Source organism: Hibiscus syriacus, unplaced genomic scaffold, assembly GCF_006381635.1.
Source record: "Hibiscus syriacus cultivar Baekdansim isolate YM2019G1 unplaced genomic scaffold, ASM638163v2 tig00110384_pilon, whole genome shotgun sequence".
In the NCBI taxonomy this organism is placed as follows: domain Eukaryota; kingdom Viridiplantae; phylum Streptophyta; class Magnoliopsida; order Malvales; family Malvaceae; genus Hibiscus; species Hibiscus syriacus.
In genome coordinates, this window is record NW_024062715.1 from 2347835 (window position 1) to 2365854 (window position 18020).

Consider the following 18020-nt stretch of genomic DNA (forward strand, 5'->3'; position numbering starts at 1 on the left):
TTTGAGTCTATGCTTCAATATTTGCAAGAAAAAAATGAGCAATGATACAATTACATCAGCTTCATCAACAAAGAAATGTGGACAAATGCATACAATGACGGATATCAATATGGACATATGGCAACCAACTTGGCTGATGCTATCAATTTGACCTTAAAGGAGGCGCACCATTTACCAGTAACAGCTTTAGTTAAAATGACATTTTTTTCGTTTGGGGCATTTTTTGCCAAGCTCGATGGATAAGCTCTAATTGGATGCAAAACGACCATGGTTATCATCAAAGATTAGTTACAGATCTAAAAAAAATGATGCATCAAATGGAATGTCTGTAACAAGCTTTTCTTTAAACCCATGAATTATTTCGTGTCACAAAAATGCCACGACCTCTTCAAGTGATTGAAGCTAGGTCGTTCAGAGTTAATATATAAGACATGTAGTGTGACTTTGAGTTGTTTCCAGCTCTGAAGTATTTATGCTCTCATGTCATAACAACTTGCTCTTATACCCGTCAAGATATAACCATTTTGTGGATCCCGTATACCGACTTTCAACCGTATTTAAGGTATATGAATTTGCGTTTCCCCTGATAAGCAATGAGAAAGACCTAGACGAGGTTCAGAATTAGCTTACGATTGTACCAGATACGACCTTATTAAGGGAGGTAAGTCATCCAAAATCCACTCGAATTCATTGTGATATGGATATCCGAGAGACGTCCAATAAAAATAAAAGATGTGGACATTGTAGAAACCTATGCCACAATAGGAAAAAATGTCCATATCTTTTATCATCTCTTAACCGTTGAGCATTACCATGTAATTGTGGTTTATGAAATCTCAATTTGTGTTATTTTATTTTCGTTTACTTTCAATTAATGTCATTTGAGCATCACCAAATAAATAGAAATAATAAATACATTAATAAAATTAAATAAAAACATTACAAACTAAAATAAACAAACAAAATTCCATAATTAACTAATAAATAAAAAGTTCATAGTTCATTACATTTGTTGATAAACAAACAAAATAAATAAAAAGTCTATCGATGTTTTCGTCTTGAATGTGTTTTCATGGGTGATGGATGTCTATTTCGATAAGGGTTTCTTCGTATAACTTGTTTTTCCTCCTCGCTCTCATCATCATCAGTAGAAGCTACATTTTGTTGATGAGAGACGGATGACGATGTAGCACCTCCATAGAATAAGGACCCTGGAAGTGTATGACTAACCATCCCACCGCTCATAGACAACTGTGAAAACTGCGAAAACATCGACATTGATGACTGCATCCATGCTGAGCTGAGGTGTTTGTGTTTGTGGAGAAGCACCCCCACCAAATAAGTAACATATGAAGTCCATGTTGGATCCATAAGCATGCCAGTATAATATCCGTCAAGAGGTGTCATAAAACCCTACGGTGGTGGCATTTGAATCGGTTGTGGTGGCGTCTAAAATGAATATAATGCCATCTAAAATTATTGCGGTGCCATCTGAACGGTAGTGGACCAATGTATAGTGGTGCGTTGGGCATTTAAACTAGTATAAATGGTGAATGATGTGATGGTTTTGGTGCTGCAGCTGAGGATGAGCCGGAAGCGCATGCTCTCCATCCACGAGTGGGGGGACGATGATGCTGTGACGGTGGACGCTTTTCTCTTCACTGATAAATGCTCCTGCCTCATGCTTCCTCGGAAAGTAAGAATGGGTTCATGTTCGTGTTGAACTACTGATAATAGTTAGCCACAACCGAATAATGATCCATATATATCGGCTTTGTACGGGGAATGCATCGACGTCGATCCTCCCAGATCATTATCCACTCGTTGTGCTTGATCAGCTAGTTGACATTCTTTTTACCCCGTCTATCGACGTTATGCATATTGTCGAGATTCCTATGTTCTTTAGGAATATATTGTATGAATCCAAATTGGTGGATCACACGATCAGTAGGATGCCACTCGACAATAGCAAAACATATCAGAGGAACTACCGCCATTCATACATCTTGAGCCACTCAAGTGAGGTCGGATGCAAAGCCTCATTTCTTCAGTAGAATAAGGAGCCCATTGAAATTAATATATATATATATATATATATATATATATATATATATATAATATATATATATATATATATTATATAACGACAATTAAAGATAAATAATAAAATTTAAATACATACCTCAACTACACCAGCCTTCTGATCAATGAGTGACCGAATTTCTTCCAATTCGTCTGTTATATCATGATGATTTCTCCTTGTATATGACAACATATTCAATGTAAAAAAAATATTTCATTATATACTCAAAAACATTATTTATATACGAACTTAGTATTGAAATTACCTCAACAATAACAGGAAGACCAACGAGATATTCACGATCGGACATAAAAAATGCATGTGATACCCGCCCATGAATGGAGAAGAATGACACATCTGTCGATAGTATTTTTTTTATAATTAATTGTTTGATACATTTCTCTATATAGAGATACCAAAACTGTAGAGCCCCAATTGAGTGAGTTGACAACGTGAAAATCTTTGAGATGATGCAACTACATACAATGAACTTGGTTGCGAGATTTGTCGGGCATCAAGATCCCTCCTATGAGTTGTTATATGCAAGCCCCAGCAAATATTTTAACATGTTCCTCGTGACAGTATTCACTCAAGGCAACCATAATAACGGTATTCAACCACTGTTGAAATTAGGTGGGATACCTCCAAGATACTTATTGCACAAGGAATGTCAATCACCATCTACCAAACCAGAAATAACACCCCATTTACTGGAAGCCCCAAATGTATGGAAACATCCTCTAGCGTAATAGTGCACTCCTCACAAGGAAGATGGAATTTATGTGTCTCTGGGTCTCCACCTCTCAACCAGTGCAGAAATAAGGTTGGGTTCAAGGTTACATTGCCCTTCATATTTCACTATGTAACCGAATACAGCCTCGGCTAAATACGACCAGACACGACTTGATATCTCTAACTTAGCGTTATAAATAAATAAATCTAATATACGGTCATTCCCCTAATTAAATAAATAGTATACAAATTAAAATATAAATTAATACTAAAAAAATAAAACATTCACAATAATTAAAATAACATAATTTAAAATTATTACCGTATCGAAAAAATGACTCGAGATATGATTCTCATTTAAACGTAGCAACCCGCCTTCCATTTTATAACTGCAAAAAATAAAATAAAATTAGTACACTAAAAAATAATAAAATAATAAACTATTAAATGATTATAATATAATAAAAAATTTACCTTATAAAAATAATAATAAAACCTACTTAAAGCTTGATAGAATGATTGATAAAAGGAAAAATGATAATTTTGTGTGTGGTTTGAGGGTTGTATGAGGGGGTATTTATAGGGGAAGGGGAGGGGACGGGTGGTATTAAAGGGGGTATGTGATAATTAAGGGGAGTGGGCGGTATTAAAGAGGGTATTGATGAAACACATGCCTCATGATCCGCGTCTTCCCCCACGTGTAAGATTTCCCCGCGAAGCCGTACTTCGTGAGTTGCGTCTTTCCACCGTGGCACCAGCTCAACCATAACCCCAGGAAAGCACGCTTACTGATCCACGCCTTCCGTCAACTTTTCAGAAAGGGTGGTAGATCAATAATATTTGAAGAAACAGTGTCTATCAGGTAATTATTTATTGTTAAGGTGATTTTTTTGGGTAAAAATGTGGTATCCTACCTCCCTTTCGTACTCCCTCCCCCTAAAAACACTCAAAACCCTTTGCTTGCGTGAAAACCCCAAGAAATGGTAAGCTATAACAATTATAATATAGTAATTTGGAATTTAAATTTTATGATTTAGAGATTTAGGGTTCTAAGAGATTTGGGTAGTGACGAGAGATATGATTGATAGTAGGAGCTTGTAGACGAGTGTAGGTGATCAGCGACAACGATAGTGATCGAAAATAATCGACGAGTGGGTTGATGTTTTCGAACTAAGAATTTTGGGACTTTTTGAGATTTTAGAGAAAATATACATTTTTTTTAAAGTAATAATATTTTTTAAAAAGAAATTATATATCAGAATATGATATGTGTCACTTAATGAAATTTTTTAATGTCATCAAGTTCATGACACTTTAAAATGGTACTGTTTGTAATAATACTAGAGGCTTAAATTATCGAAAAATAATTTATGTACTTAAATAAAAAAAGTGTTATAGTTTAGAAATTTATTTTTATATTAAGTTTAAATTTATCTATATTTAAGGTTGACAAAAAGAGAGTTTTTAGAACTATTTTTTCTTAAAATTCCTTTGAAAATCAAATTCGAGCCTAAAAAAACACAAATTTTAATATTAGCAATAATAATAATAATGAGAATTTTTGGTTCACGCAATGTAAAATTACCTTTGGGAATAACATTACTAGAATGTAACATTACCATGATAATGTTGTATTACCTTGTTTGGTTTGTTTAGAAAGAATGTAAAAATATAATGTTTCGTTATAAGAATATAAGATTACTTGAATGCATATTTTACCAAATTATCCTTGTGATATATGTTTTTTTTTTTAAAGTTAAACTTCAATATCAAACTATAAATATTTGAACGAAAATTTATATAAATATTTTAATTGTTATTTATCTAACTTTTGAGAAAAATACATTTAATATATATTTAGTATATTAAACTTATATTTTAAAATAATTTTCTTAAGTATCATATTTATTTATATAAAATATAATATAATATAAAAATAATATTACGATCTCGATTGGACAAAGATATTACTTTTTTAATATATAAGATTTATTTTTTAATAACTTAAAATATGTATTATTTTAAATAATTACATTTTTACAATCATATTATTTTTCACTAGATAAAATTATAAATAATTAATATATTGAATATTAAAAATATAAAATAATTTTAAATACTCAAATTTGTTAATATTTTACTAAATTAAACTCTTTGTATATTATTATTATATTTATAATTTTGTGTAAAGTACAAAAAATTAAGAATTGAAAAGTATTATTATAAAAAAAATTCGTTAGTCTAGAGCATTCTTGTCCAAAGTGGTGAGAATTGTCTAATACCAAAGAATTTGTAAGTAATAACATTTCCACCATTCTAACAAAAAAAATGCTACTAATGGGAAAAGAATATTTCAAGGTAATAATATTTTCCGTGCTTCAAACGTGAGAATGTAATTTCGGAAAAGATTATTTCTCTTGGTAATGCTCTTTTCTACGAATCAAACGTCCTCGAGGGTAAAATATATAAATGATCCTCAATTATAAGACGTTGCTTTGTTGAGTTCCGTAACTTTTAAAGTTATAAAATAGTCCATCGACTATAGGATATTGCTTTGTTGAGTCTCCAATTATTAAAAATTACAAAATGATCATCGAACTATTGTTTAAATTCGTCATTTTTCTTTAAAAATAGCAATTGTTTGAGTTGGACGTTAATCTGTTGATTGAGGTATGATAAAATCTCGTCTCATAATCGTTTGAGTTTTATTTTGTGGATCAACTCTTTGTTTATGACGCCGAGCCAGTGCTTGAAAGCAACGACGGTGCAAATAGACATAATTAAAATACAATTTTATCATATTCCAGTTAGCAAATTAACGTTCAACTCAAACGATCATCAGTTAACAAATGAAAAGTTAGGTGATCATTTCATAACTTTTAATAGTCAAAAGATTCAACGAAGTAACATCATATAATCGAAAAATTATTTATAACTTTTAATGATCGGGGACTTAACAAAACAAGATCTTATAATCTGACCATTCGTGTACTTTATCCTAATAATAAAATCTCAGTGAACGAGAAATTCTTCCAAAATTTTGAAAATATCAATCTCATCCACTAGAGTCAAGGTTGATATGCTATAATATAAGTATACAAAGAATATAAAATGAATACATTTAAAGGGTAATAATAATTTAGAAAGTGTGAAATCCATGGGACAGACTGATTCACCTCTAGCAACATCATATATTCATAGCCATGTGTAATATAACTTTAGAGAAAACAGCAAGGGCAGGCAGTTCAATGTGATGAAGCATGAATATCTTGGGTAAATCTACTTGAAAATTGGTCCTGCTGAAAGGGATCGTCACTAGCATGAACACAACTCAACCTGGGAGAGAAATTATACACTCTCATCTCTTCCATTTCATGCCCACAGCATCTCATTCTGGCTTCCTCTTTGAATTTCATGAAGTACATGGATGACCAATAATCTTTTGCCAAGTTCTATAATACAAAAAACATAGATGAATCAACATAATTCTCAACTCATATGCACTTCAACTTCAATGAAAATAACCCACCATTTTCATCAACTGTATCAGTTCATTTAGTGCATTGGTGAAGAGATCCGGATGTGTTAGGTCACTGGTGGTCAAGATTTCTTGCCGGATTCGATGAGATATGTTAATTTCCATTGCTGCACCTGTATGACAAATTGGGCAGGAAATTGTATGAGTTCAGAAATTGCGAGGTAAAATAAGTGGATAATCATCAAGCAACAGCAGTTCTTGCACTAAATAAAAGCTCCTGTAAGTTTCAAAATCAAGCTTCATAAATGAAATTATCAAAAAAGATTGACACTGAACTATTGATTTGATCCCTTGGAGAATATTTATATTTTACTGAAAACTATGAAAACAAATGTTCTTGCATGAGAGTAAGAAATCAAACCTAGCTTCAATCTTTTCAATACCTTCACATATACATTTACCTAACTTTCCAACCAAAGGACAAGACCAGTGCTAGAATTAAGTTCAGGAGGATCTGCAGTATTTCAACATTTTTAAGGACTTTGGAGCAGAATTAAGTTTGATGGAGAAATGAAACATGAAAAATGGCATATCTTTGCTTTTCAATTACCAGCCGTCGTAATGTTCTTCGTGGACGTTAATAGTTCAAATGTCTTTCGCGGGTTTGCACAATTTTTAAAAAAAGTTTTGACATGTCTTCATACCTATTTCCAGATATTGCATCGGGTAAAGGGTATCTGACACAAGTACTTCAAAGAAAATGAAAAGTCAGAGCAACACAGTTCTACATGCATTCTCTCTGTTAATAATGTCTAATAGATAGAACAGTTCATCCTCGTGCCAAAAATAGAAAACAGGGTAAACCAGTTTCTTCAGCATTTTGGCACCAAAATGACCTAAAAATACAAAAAACATTTACGTTTGTATCATCATCTATAAACCATTGGAGAAGAGCCAATATTCTACATGTGGAAGATAGAAAAGGTAAATTTTAAGTTGCATGGACCTGTCCATATCAAAAGGCTTAAGATGGGAAATAATGAAGATTAAAGTTTGAGAGTACTTCCTCGAAAATAAGAAGGTTGAATTGAGATTTTGATATAACAATATTTGTAAAATTAATTTTGAATTTAATTGAATTTGTTAAAAATTTATCAAAAATAATTCAAAATTCAAATTAACTTGAAAAAGGATCAATCCCTTGGATTCAAGTAGGTTTTGAATCGATCCCTTAACCAAAAGGATCGATCCCTCTCTTGGAACAGTCAAATTATTTGAAAATGATCGATCCCTTCCCCTAAAGGATCGATCTCTTGTGCATTAAATGTTTTTTTGTTGTTGTAGGTAACGACTATAATGATCCCCAACAGCTAGAACTGATAGAAAAAGTATAAATTGAAAGTCAAAGTTTCTCAAGTTCAACAAGAAACGTATTGAACAAACCTACCAACATCAAAGTTTTACTTTGTGCTTAATTTGTAAAATTCTTTGTGGTAAACACACTTGTGAGCTACATTGTTTATTTTGTTCAAGTGTGTATTGGGTGAGCTTAAATTGTGCAAACATATTTTCCTTGTGAGGTTTTCTCATTTGTTTGCTTTATTTGTATTTACTCTTTAGAAGAGTGTGTATTCAAGGTTGAGTTATAAACCTTGAAGTGTTTGTAAGGTTACATCTTGTCCTTAAAAGTAAGCAAATCTAGCGAATTTGAGAAATCTTTAGTGTGAATGCTAAATCGTTGTGCAAATTTTTCTATTGCTTCCACAATTTTTTTAAAGGTCAATTCACCCCTCTTGGCATATTTCAATTTTTCGTAAGAGTTAACAATTGATATCAGAGCGGGTCTCTATCGACGGTCTAACAATCTTGAGAAGGTTTTAGGATATCTCTATCAAATTCTACAATCAACCAAGAAAGATGGGTTATACTTCTGACTAATACTATCTCGAGGATTCACACTCCATCGCTAAGTCACCCTACTTCAAAGGAGCAAATTATTCCTATTGAAAGAATAGGATGATGTTGTTCATTCAAGCCACCGACCTTGTGGTTTGGGATGCTATCATTGACGGTTCTATCGCTCCTCCAAGAAATCTTCGGAATGGACAAGTGAAGATAGGAAGCTTGCCCAAATCAATGCTAAAACCATGCACATTCTTTTTTGTGCACTTGGCCCGGACGAATATAGTAGAGTATCTTCTTGCTCTATTGCTAAGGTGATATGGGAGAAGTTGGAGTGATCCATGAAGGAACTAGCTAAGTAAAGAAGTCCAAGATTGACATTCTCACTCTCTACTGCAAGAACTTCAAGACGAACCCCAATGAAGACATTAAGATGAAGTCCGATCGGTTTCCTTTAATCGTAAATTAGTTGCAGAACTTTAGGAAAGTTTATCCCAATGAAGTAGTAAGAAAGATGCTTGCCTCGTTGCCTACATCTTGGGAAGGCAAAGCTACCGCCATCAAAGAAGCCAAGGATTTGAAATTGTACACCCTCGATGAGCTCATCGGTTCATTACTCACTCATGAGGTAAAACTACAAAAAAAGAAGGAAGAGGAAGAGAAAAAAGAAATAAAAAAACAAGTTGGTGTTGCTTTAATATCTTTTACACGTAAAGAATACAATTTCGATGAACAGCACAATGAAGAAGATGAAGAGATGGCCAAACTCTTCAAGAGATTCAAAGATTCATGTCATCCAAAGATAAAAAACGAAGCATGAACCGAAGAAAGATAAGGGTCTCATCATATGCTACAATTGCCAAAAACCGAGACATGTGAAGTATGATTGTCCCCAATTGAAGAAAAAGGGATCACATAAGCCAAAAAAGGGCTTTTTTTGGTACTTGGAGTGATGAGGAAATCACTGATGATGAATAGGATAAAGTAGCCAACCTTTGCCTTATGGCCATCCAAGAAGATTCAAATGTATCTTCTAACTCAAATGAATTAAATTCATATTCTTTTGATGAGTTACAAGATGCTTACTAATACTTGTCCTACAAAGAAAATAAAATTTATAAAATAAGACAAATATGGGTTCATAAGGGAACTAGAGGCATTGAAACTAATAATCAAGGACCCAAAGCAATTTGGATACAAAAAATCAAGAAGTATCTCTTATAGGTGTGTTGGAGCAATGGTGAGCAATGTCAAGTTATTTGGAGGCTCTAGACACACTAAGGAATTACACTTGAAGAAAGAGAGGCCTAACAAATCGATCTTTATTCAAGTGGTAAAAAGTTTAAATTTCATGCAATTTCATGTTAATTATGTGATTTTATATGTTGCATGATTGTGTCCCCACATAGTGCTTAATTGCAATTAGTTAGGAGGAATTATTATTGCATGAGTTGCAATTTTATGGCTTTATATGCTTATGATGATGATTTTGGCCTTAAATTTGCAATACTTGATTTTTGCTTTGAAATCATGTTCTCAATGCTTTGTATTGATTATATATGTTGATTTTGAGAATATGATGTTTAAATGTAGCAAAAATTGAAAATATGCATGTTTAGGATCTTTAAAGTCATTGTATGTTTGTGTGACTTGATTTGGACTATAGTTGTGCAAATTATGGACTAAATTGATCAATAATAAAAAATTATATAATTTGATATTTCAAGTTGACATTCATGCACATTTAGTATCCTATAAGTCATTAAAATTAATTTCATATCAATAATACGACTTAGGTTGCATCAAATTCAAGTCTAGTGTCATCCAATTTGGTCCTTCGAATAAAAATGCAATTTTCCAAAGAAAGGATTGATCCCTTTAAGAAAAAGATAGATCCCTTTTGCCTTTTTCAAAATGATTGATCCCTTTTTGTGATGGATCGATCCTTTTAGACCAAATGTGTAGGAAAATGTTATTTTAAGTCAAGTTATGCACATTTCAACCTGTCCAAGCCTTATTTCAAAGCAAAATACCCAAAAATACTCCCAAATTTGAATTTCTTCAAAAAACTTCATATTGGATCAATTTTTGAAGAATCAACATTTTGGGTAAGATTTATCAAAAACCCTAACTTTTCAAATTTTTTTAAAATTCGAACAAATTGGGTTGAATTTAGTGGTTAGAGAACAAATTTTAAATTGTTTATTACTTGTTTTGTTTTAGGGAGCATCACCCATAATCAAAATTTTTCAAAAATCCAAAATTTCTATCTTACACCCACAAGGTTTTTGATAAAACTCCCCAACCAAAACCATCTCCAAAACCATCGATTATACCATCTTTTTAACCTTAAAAAATCGTTTTAATTCTTCCTAAATTATTTTTAAGCATCCTTTAAACATCTTTTTTGTTCAAAACACTTTTTCTTTAAAATTTTTGAAAATGTCAAAAAGAAAAACCATGGTTTTTAAAGGGGTAATCCACAAGCAACACTCAAATTGATTCTTGGATTGACCAATGTTTTAAATCCACCAAAGCTCGTGAGCGTTTTGACTCATTTTTTGCATATCAATCAATTAAGGAAACTTGAAAAAATCAATTTTGAATTTTTAGACAAATTGGATTTTCCTTACAAGCAAAATTTGAAATATATGAAACTTTTTGATTTTCTCAATTTCAATGGCCCTACTTATCATTCCTTGGTTCAAACTTTTTACTCAAATGCTCATGTGTCATCTGCCTCTCACAATGGCACCACCTATCGAACCATTGTTTCTTATCTTATGGGTCATACCATTACAATTACCGTCTTTTGACATTCCTCTCACCGGTGATGACAATTTAAAGGGCTCATTTCCTCCCAAAATGCGTCTTGTAAACAATAGAGCCACTCTTTTCTTCTTTAATGACCGTTTGTTTCATCTTATTGTAACTCATTGCATCCGTGCTCGTGGCACAAAATTTTCTACCGTCCGCGAGAGTGACAATTGATGGATGTTTGCATCCAACAAAGTCGCAAGCTTCACATTGCTAGTATGATCTTAAACGATATCGTGAGTGTCATCAAATCGAAGGCTCGACCAAACCTTGTCTATGGAATGTATCTCAGTTACTTGTTCGAGTTTCTTGATATCGACACATCTTACGAGCCTGACACATTCCCTTCCGATGAGAGGACCATTGGTCGTGGCACTATGACGAAGATCGGCTAAATGGAGGAGCCCGAAGGATCAATGCGTTGGGTCTGTAATCTCCACGGAGAGAAAATGGATGATGACCATGATAGAGATGAGCATATGGATGGTGCACGTGATGACGGCTTTGGCGAGGATACCGAGAGAGCTACTCATGTAGACCCGGTAACTCCTGCAAATTTCAATCGAGCTTTTGAGGAGAGGATGTTTCAGTCTACTAGTTCTCTCCAAACTCACGTCGACTCCCACTTTGATGCGATCGAGCACCGTCAAGATGCGTTAGAGACTCGTATGATTGAGGGTTGAGAGTTCCAACATTAGCTTGACTGATTTTCCTTCCCTCTTTCATCACCATCTTAGTTCATGCATGCATATCATGTCATCTTTACATCTTTAGACTTTCCTACATTTGGATATTTGACTTTTGATGTTTGGTATTTTAAACTTATGTTTATTTGATATTTGGATGATTTTCATGTTGGATATTTGAACTTAAATGCATTTGAAGTCTTGGGATATTTTCGCTTTCGGTACCTTAATATATTTATTCTTGATTTTAGCTTATTTTAATTACTTTATCTCTTTTGTTATATGATACTAACATTGCTGAATTATTTTTGGTATAACAAAAAGGAAAGAAGAAAGTATAAAATGAAAAATGATTTTTCAAACTTAAAAATTTGAGCTTAAATTTTTCACAAATTCTCAAATTGTTTTATTTTTTTCAAAGGGAAGTATTTTTCAAAAACAATTTTTCAAAAGGTTTTGCTACATCAAAAAGAGGAGATTGTTGAATTGGGATTTTGATATAACAATAATTTGTAAATTAATTTTGGACTTAATCGAATTTGTTAAAAATTTATAAAAAATAATTCAAAGTCCAAATTACCTTGAAAAATATGTTTTAAATGTTTTCCAACTTAGTTAAGTTGAATTGAGATTTTGATATAACAATAATTTGTAAAATTAATTTTGGACTTAATTGAATTTGTTAAAAAAAAATTTCAAAGGATCGATTGTTTTCACGCTTTAAAGTTAAGTTTCTAAGGATTTTTTGCTCAAAAGATCGATCCCTCGATGATAAGGATCTATCCTTTCTCCTAAAGGATCCCTTTCTTGCAACGGTCGAATTATTTGAAAAATGATCGACCCCTTTCACAAAAGGGTCGATCCCTTGTGCATTAAATGTTTTTTGTTGCAGGTAACGACTATAATGATCTCCAACGGCTCCAAGCAACTAGAATTGATAGAGAAGGTATAAATTGAAGGTCAAAGCTTCTCAAGGTAAACAAGAAACATATTGAACCAACCTACCAACATCAAAATTTTCCTTTATACTTAATTTGTAAAATTCTTTGTGGTAAACACACTTTTGAACTACATTGTTTATTTTGCTCATGAGTGTATTGGGTGAATGCTTAAATTGTGCAAGCATATTCAGCTTGTGAGGTTTTCTCATTTGTTTGCTTTATTTGTATTTACTCTTTGGGAGGTATGTATTCAAGGTTTTAGGGTATAAACCTTAAAGTGTTTGTAAGGTTACACCTTGTTCTTAAAGGTGAGAAAATCTAGTGGATTTGAGAAATCCTTAGTGTAGATGTTAAGGTAGTAGATGTAGACTTGGTTTAAAAATCGAACTACTCTAAATCATTGTGAAAATTTTTCTATTTTTCGATTGCTTCCACAAAAATTTTAAAAAGGCCAATTCACCTCTCTCGGAATAATTCGGTTGTTTGTAAGAGCTAACAAAGAACAAACCTGCTATTATGTATTTGTTAATGATATGACGCGCCATGTAGATCCTTCTTACTGGGTCATCTATTGGAAGTTTGCCAAGCTCGTGCACCTCATCAAAGAAATGCACACTTTCCCCAGCCAAACAACTGTGATCAGGAACAAATGAGTTCGATTAAAATTTTCTTTTAACCTTTTAAAGTCGCAAATAATCTGTTCTTTAGTTTACAGAATTTTGCTTGGAAAACCATTTTCCTCTATAATCAAACCGATTTAATCCAACTATTGTTTTCTACGCAGCTTGAATCGCTACAAAACACAGAATAGTCTCTGTTTCTTTGGGAAGCATAAAATAAAAAATATATAAGAAAAAGTGAGAACATGTTTTCACCGATAAGAAAGCACAAAAAAAAACCACCATAAGAAAATCTAACCGGAGCTTAGTGAAGTATGAAGTACCTGTCTGCAAATGCCATAAAAGACTGACGAAACCGTTTGTTCAGAAGAAGCTTATCCAATGGGTCATTAGGATCAACATCAACAGCCACTTCTCTTTGTAATAGCATTCCACTATCTGGTATCCCCAGAGCTTGACCCATTGTTTTGAGTTCTAGAGGTTCCCTTTTTCTCAAGCTGATTTGTGAGAGCAGAGGCTGTGAAATTGATATGGAGAAGAAAACCAGCACAAGAATGCTTGCCTGTAAAACAAACCTGAGCCATGTTAGCAAACACCAAAAAAAAAACCTTCAACAACTGACTAATGATGTAAGAACGCCTATCAAGATGCAAAGGAACAATTACCGTAAGTAAAAGAATAAATCTGGAGACCACTTGAAGCCATAAGATATCATCATGAATTTCATTTAAGATGTAAGCAGAAACCCAAACTCCTGGGAAGTTCAAAGGAGCAGAAGTACGAAAATTAAGGTCAACATGAATAAAACAAAAGAGATATCAGTAAAAACCATCCCAATCATTATTTGTTGCACCAAAGCCTGTCCACTAAAATCACAATTTTTAACAACTCCTACAATTTTGAACTCCATAAAACTATACAGTTTACACAGTGGGATCTTCGGAAGGGAGAGCATGTGGTTGAATCATGACTGATACAACAAGAGTGTATATTACGTCAAAAGCACTGCTTCTGTGTGCAATGATATGTTAAAAAAATGCTAAACCATCTCAGTTGCATGTAAGCAGTTTGCAACTAATCTTTCGAGTGTGCAAGGATGAAAAAAATGTTTCTCAGAATTTCCAACTCTAGAGAACTTATTAAAGTCCTGGCAAAATAATTTTGAATACATAAAAATCATGATAAGTATCATACACATTTTGTTTTAGTGGACCAGTTACAGAATTGCAAAATTTCTTATCAGCCGAATAGAGCATAAAAAGAAGGATTCTTTTATCAATGATGATAATGTAATGTGCAGCATATGTGGAAACAATTTGAGGAAATGTAAGCTGTGTTGGAACCGAGATAAAAATTTACCAATTAGTGATGCTGAGACAAGTATTCCTTGCCAAAGGTCTCTGAGTTCATCAAACCTAAACTCTATGTGTCGAATGGCCCCAGTGAACCCCATCAAAACGGAAACATATAATGTGTGAAGAGATACAACGGGGATTATCCAATGAGTTCCCAAGTGACATCTGTAATTGAGATGTTTCTTTTCGTGAATAACTACAAAAAATTAACACCTCTGGTTAAAAATAGAAATCACGGTTGTGTTAGAGCACAAAAGATTCAAAAAATTGTCATAAATAAGCCTGATGTATCCGTAGAAAAATTGCCGGTGTCAATAGAAAAATCCTTGACAGGTAATACAACTGCTGATAGGACAATAAGGATAGAGCAAGAAAATATACGTTTTAAGCTTTGTAACAATTATAGATGACAATTCCATATGTTAATTCAAGATATCTGTTAATGATATGTGGAAGTTTAAATAAATAGATGAAACAACTCATTGATGTTTTGCTAAAAGAGGTGCTTCATTTCATTGCAATATGTTCAACCAGATAAATAGGAAGGTTTTATACATTCTTACATGCAGCGCCTGCAACCCATGGCAAAAGAATCAATGGAAGAAACATATGAGATCTAATTGGTGGTAAACGCCTCCTGAAAAGATCAACAGCAACAAATTAACCATATTTTGCTGGAATGACATGTTTTAAATAGATAATACCAGCTCTACGAAAACTAAACATTGCAATGTGATGCAAACTTGTGGTTTGGCAGTATAATTATCTAGTAAGCAAATTGTCCAATTGCATGCAGCAAAGTTTCAAAGTAAAAATGCAGTTAAATTTATTGATTCGAGAATTAAAGGATGATCTGTAACTGAAGTACTGAACCATCTCACCAAAAATTAACAGAATTAACTGTCAGTTAAGCAAAATTAACAGAATTTAACCAAAATGTTCTTTTCCTGGTTTAAGAAAAGAGACAAAAGATCTGCAAGCTTGGAAGCACGGACACGGATACGCAGTATGACACAACATTAAAACAGCAATGGGGGAGTTTTTAAGAACTGGAGAAGAGGATGCAACAAGATGTACTACAATAAAAGAAATATATAATAATATATAATAAAAATGTAAAATTGATACTTCTCAATCAAATATTAATATGCAAATACCTTTCAATTTTTTAAAGTTGTTTTTGAATTTAAACCTTGAACCTTAAAAAACCAATTTTTAATTGTTGAATTCATACAAGGGATAAAAATGCGAACAAAAACCTTCATTGCATGTCAGGTTTTGTCCAGCCATATCTTAAAATTCCTCACATAGAAGAAAATCCACTTACTTGACAAATACATAGTATAGTTGAAATGCCTGTGCTAAGCGGCAGCTCAACAACAAACCAAATCCAAGTGGACCTTCAAGCCATACTGAAAGCAAAATATACTTTAGACTATTTCATGGAGAAATTATAAACTAAACTGTAAAGTAATTAAAGATTCATTACCTGCCCAAACATAGCATGACAACCACCAATGGCTCCTTTGGAATTTAAGAAAGTTAAGTGCCATCTGTAGAAAGCATATGATTAACAACTTCATCATGGAGATATGAATAAGTGGGTAGCAAAAAAAAAAATTGAAGTTTTTACTCTACATTGCCTTACCACAATTGATAACAGAAAGTCGAAGCTGGCAATAACTTGAATAACCGGAATCCAAAAGGCACTTCCTTTTGCAATTGGAACCTTGTGCATCAAAAACGGAAAAGTCGACTTCACAATAAGTCTGCAACAAAAGGGAAAAGACAAAAACATTCCACTGAGGCATAACATCAAACGGTTAATGACGAAACAGAACTTCCCATCTAAAGAAAAAAAAATCAGAACTTCGAAATGAAAATCTAATGAGCTATGTAAAATGGGTTTCAGCAAAGACTTCAAAGAAAAGAAATGTACGATATCATGGAGAAGATGGCGATGGAAACAGCTACATAGTCGGAGGGGCAACCGCCACATACGGCACAGCTAACCATTGTGTTTATTTTTTTTTCTTGAACAAATGATCGGAAACAGATCAAATTAAGGAGTTAATGTTGCAATTCTTGGCTTCCATGACCAAAAAGGGAAAAGAGAAAGAAAATGTATGGGATAAATGTTTGGTTTACAAAAGACACAGCAGGTCGTCGTTTTCCACTAGCACTCAGTTTCCATGGTTGGTGCTTTTCTTTTTTTAATTTGCTTCCTTTTGACCAAGGGCAATACTTTAGTGTAGCGTGTCTGAGATGTAATCTAACATCAAATTGTTTTACTTTTACTAGTTTATTCAAAAAAAAATTACCTAAGGTCAATAAAACTCGAAATCAATTCGAAAAGTTAGATCTTTTTTATTTGATTCGATTTGAAAAAACTCGAATCAAATTAATTTTAAGTTATAATTTTATTAATTCGATTTGAAAATATTTTAAGTTCAAATTGAGTTGTAAAATACAATTAGAATAACTTGAAATTTTTAGTAATTAGTAGAATGATTTTTAAGTTTGAGTTAAGTCCATCGACTTTGTATCATCACTATATATCACATATGAATAAATATACATGTACCGTATATGGTTATAAAAACCATTTAAATTTGAATTAATAATATAATAATATTATAAATATTCATAATTAAATTTAAACAGAAACTCAAAAATTGGACTTGACTCGATTCGGAAAAAAATTCAAGTCAAGTTCGAGTAATAAAATATGACTCGTCAACTCGAATAACTAGAAATTTTTTAACCCAACTCGATCGAACGCTCACTCCTATCCGATAACCAATTTTATTACTCATCAATGGCCGAATAAGGAATAAACATAATAAGGACACTTCGCTGCTAATCATTTATGGACATTTTTAATTTGATCCATAATGCTGCTGGCTTAATTCAAAATTAGTTACACGAATCACTTTTTATCAAATATTTAAAATATATTTTTAAGGTAGATATTTAAAATATTTATTTTTATTCAAATATTTAAAGTATATATATTTCATATTAAAAATATTTAGATGAGATTAATTTGCTTTTCTTTGTGATTCTTTGTGGAAGTTACAAAGTTGCAAAGCGATTTTCAAAATGTCTTCACTAATGGCACCTGTAGTGGTATTCTCTCCGACAATCATCATGTCATTTTTAATTCTAATTTATTGTATTTACAATAATGATTTCTTTTGGTTCTTTTTCTTGTAAAGAGTATCATGATCACTAGTGTTTTTAAGCTCTCAGGGTAAAGTTTTTTATTGGTCTTCTTCTCATTCTTTTTATGCATACATGGTTGATTGTTTTCCCGATGTCTTGTTCCTTTGTTCGTTTGTACAAGATAGTTCATTGATTATTGTATATATGTGCCGGATAGGATTGATGTTAAGGGGATATCGCT

General features: G+C 32.6%; 1 protein-coding gene across 1 annotated transcript; it reads right to left on the bottom strand.

Annotated features, from left to right (window-relative positions):
* Positions 1 to 5959: 5959 nt before the first annotated feature.
* On the bottom strand, positions 5960 to 16748 carry LOC120122092 (regulator of G-protein signaling 1-like). Its single transcript, XM_039141334.1, has 11 exons — positions 16554 to 16748; positions 16263 to 16383; positions 16104 to 16167; positions 15942 to 16026; positions 15178 to 15251; positions 14619 to 14810; positions 13925 to 14013; positions 13583 to 13821; positions 13148 to 13272; positions 6345 to 6466; positions 5960 to 6267 (listed from the first exon to the last, which is right to left on the bottom strand). Exons 1-11 carry the CDS (start codon positions 16628 to 16630, stop codon positions 6061 to 6063), a joined length of 1395 nt encoding a protein of 464 aa, XP_038997265.1. The 5' UTR covers positions 16631 to 16748; the 3' UTR covers positions 5960 to 6060.
* Between the last annotated feature and the right edge of the window lie 1272 nt (positions 16749 to 18020).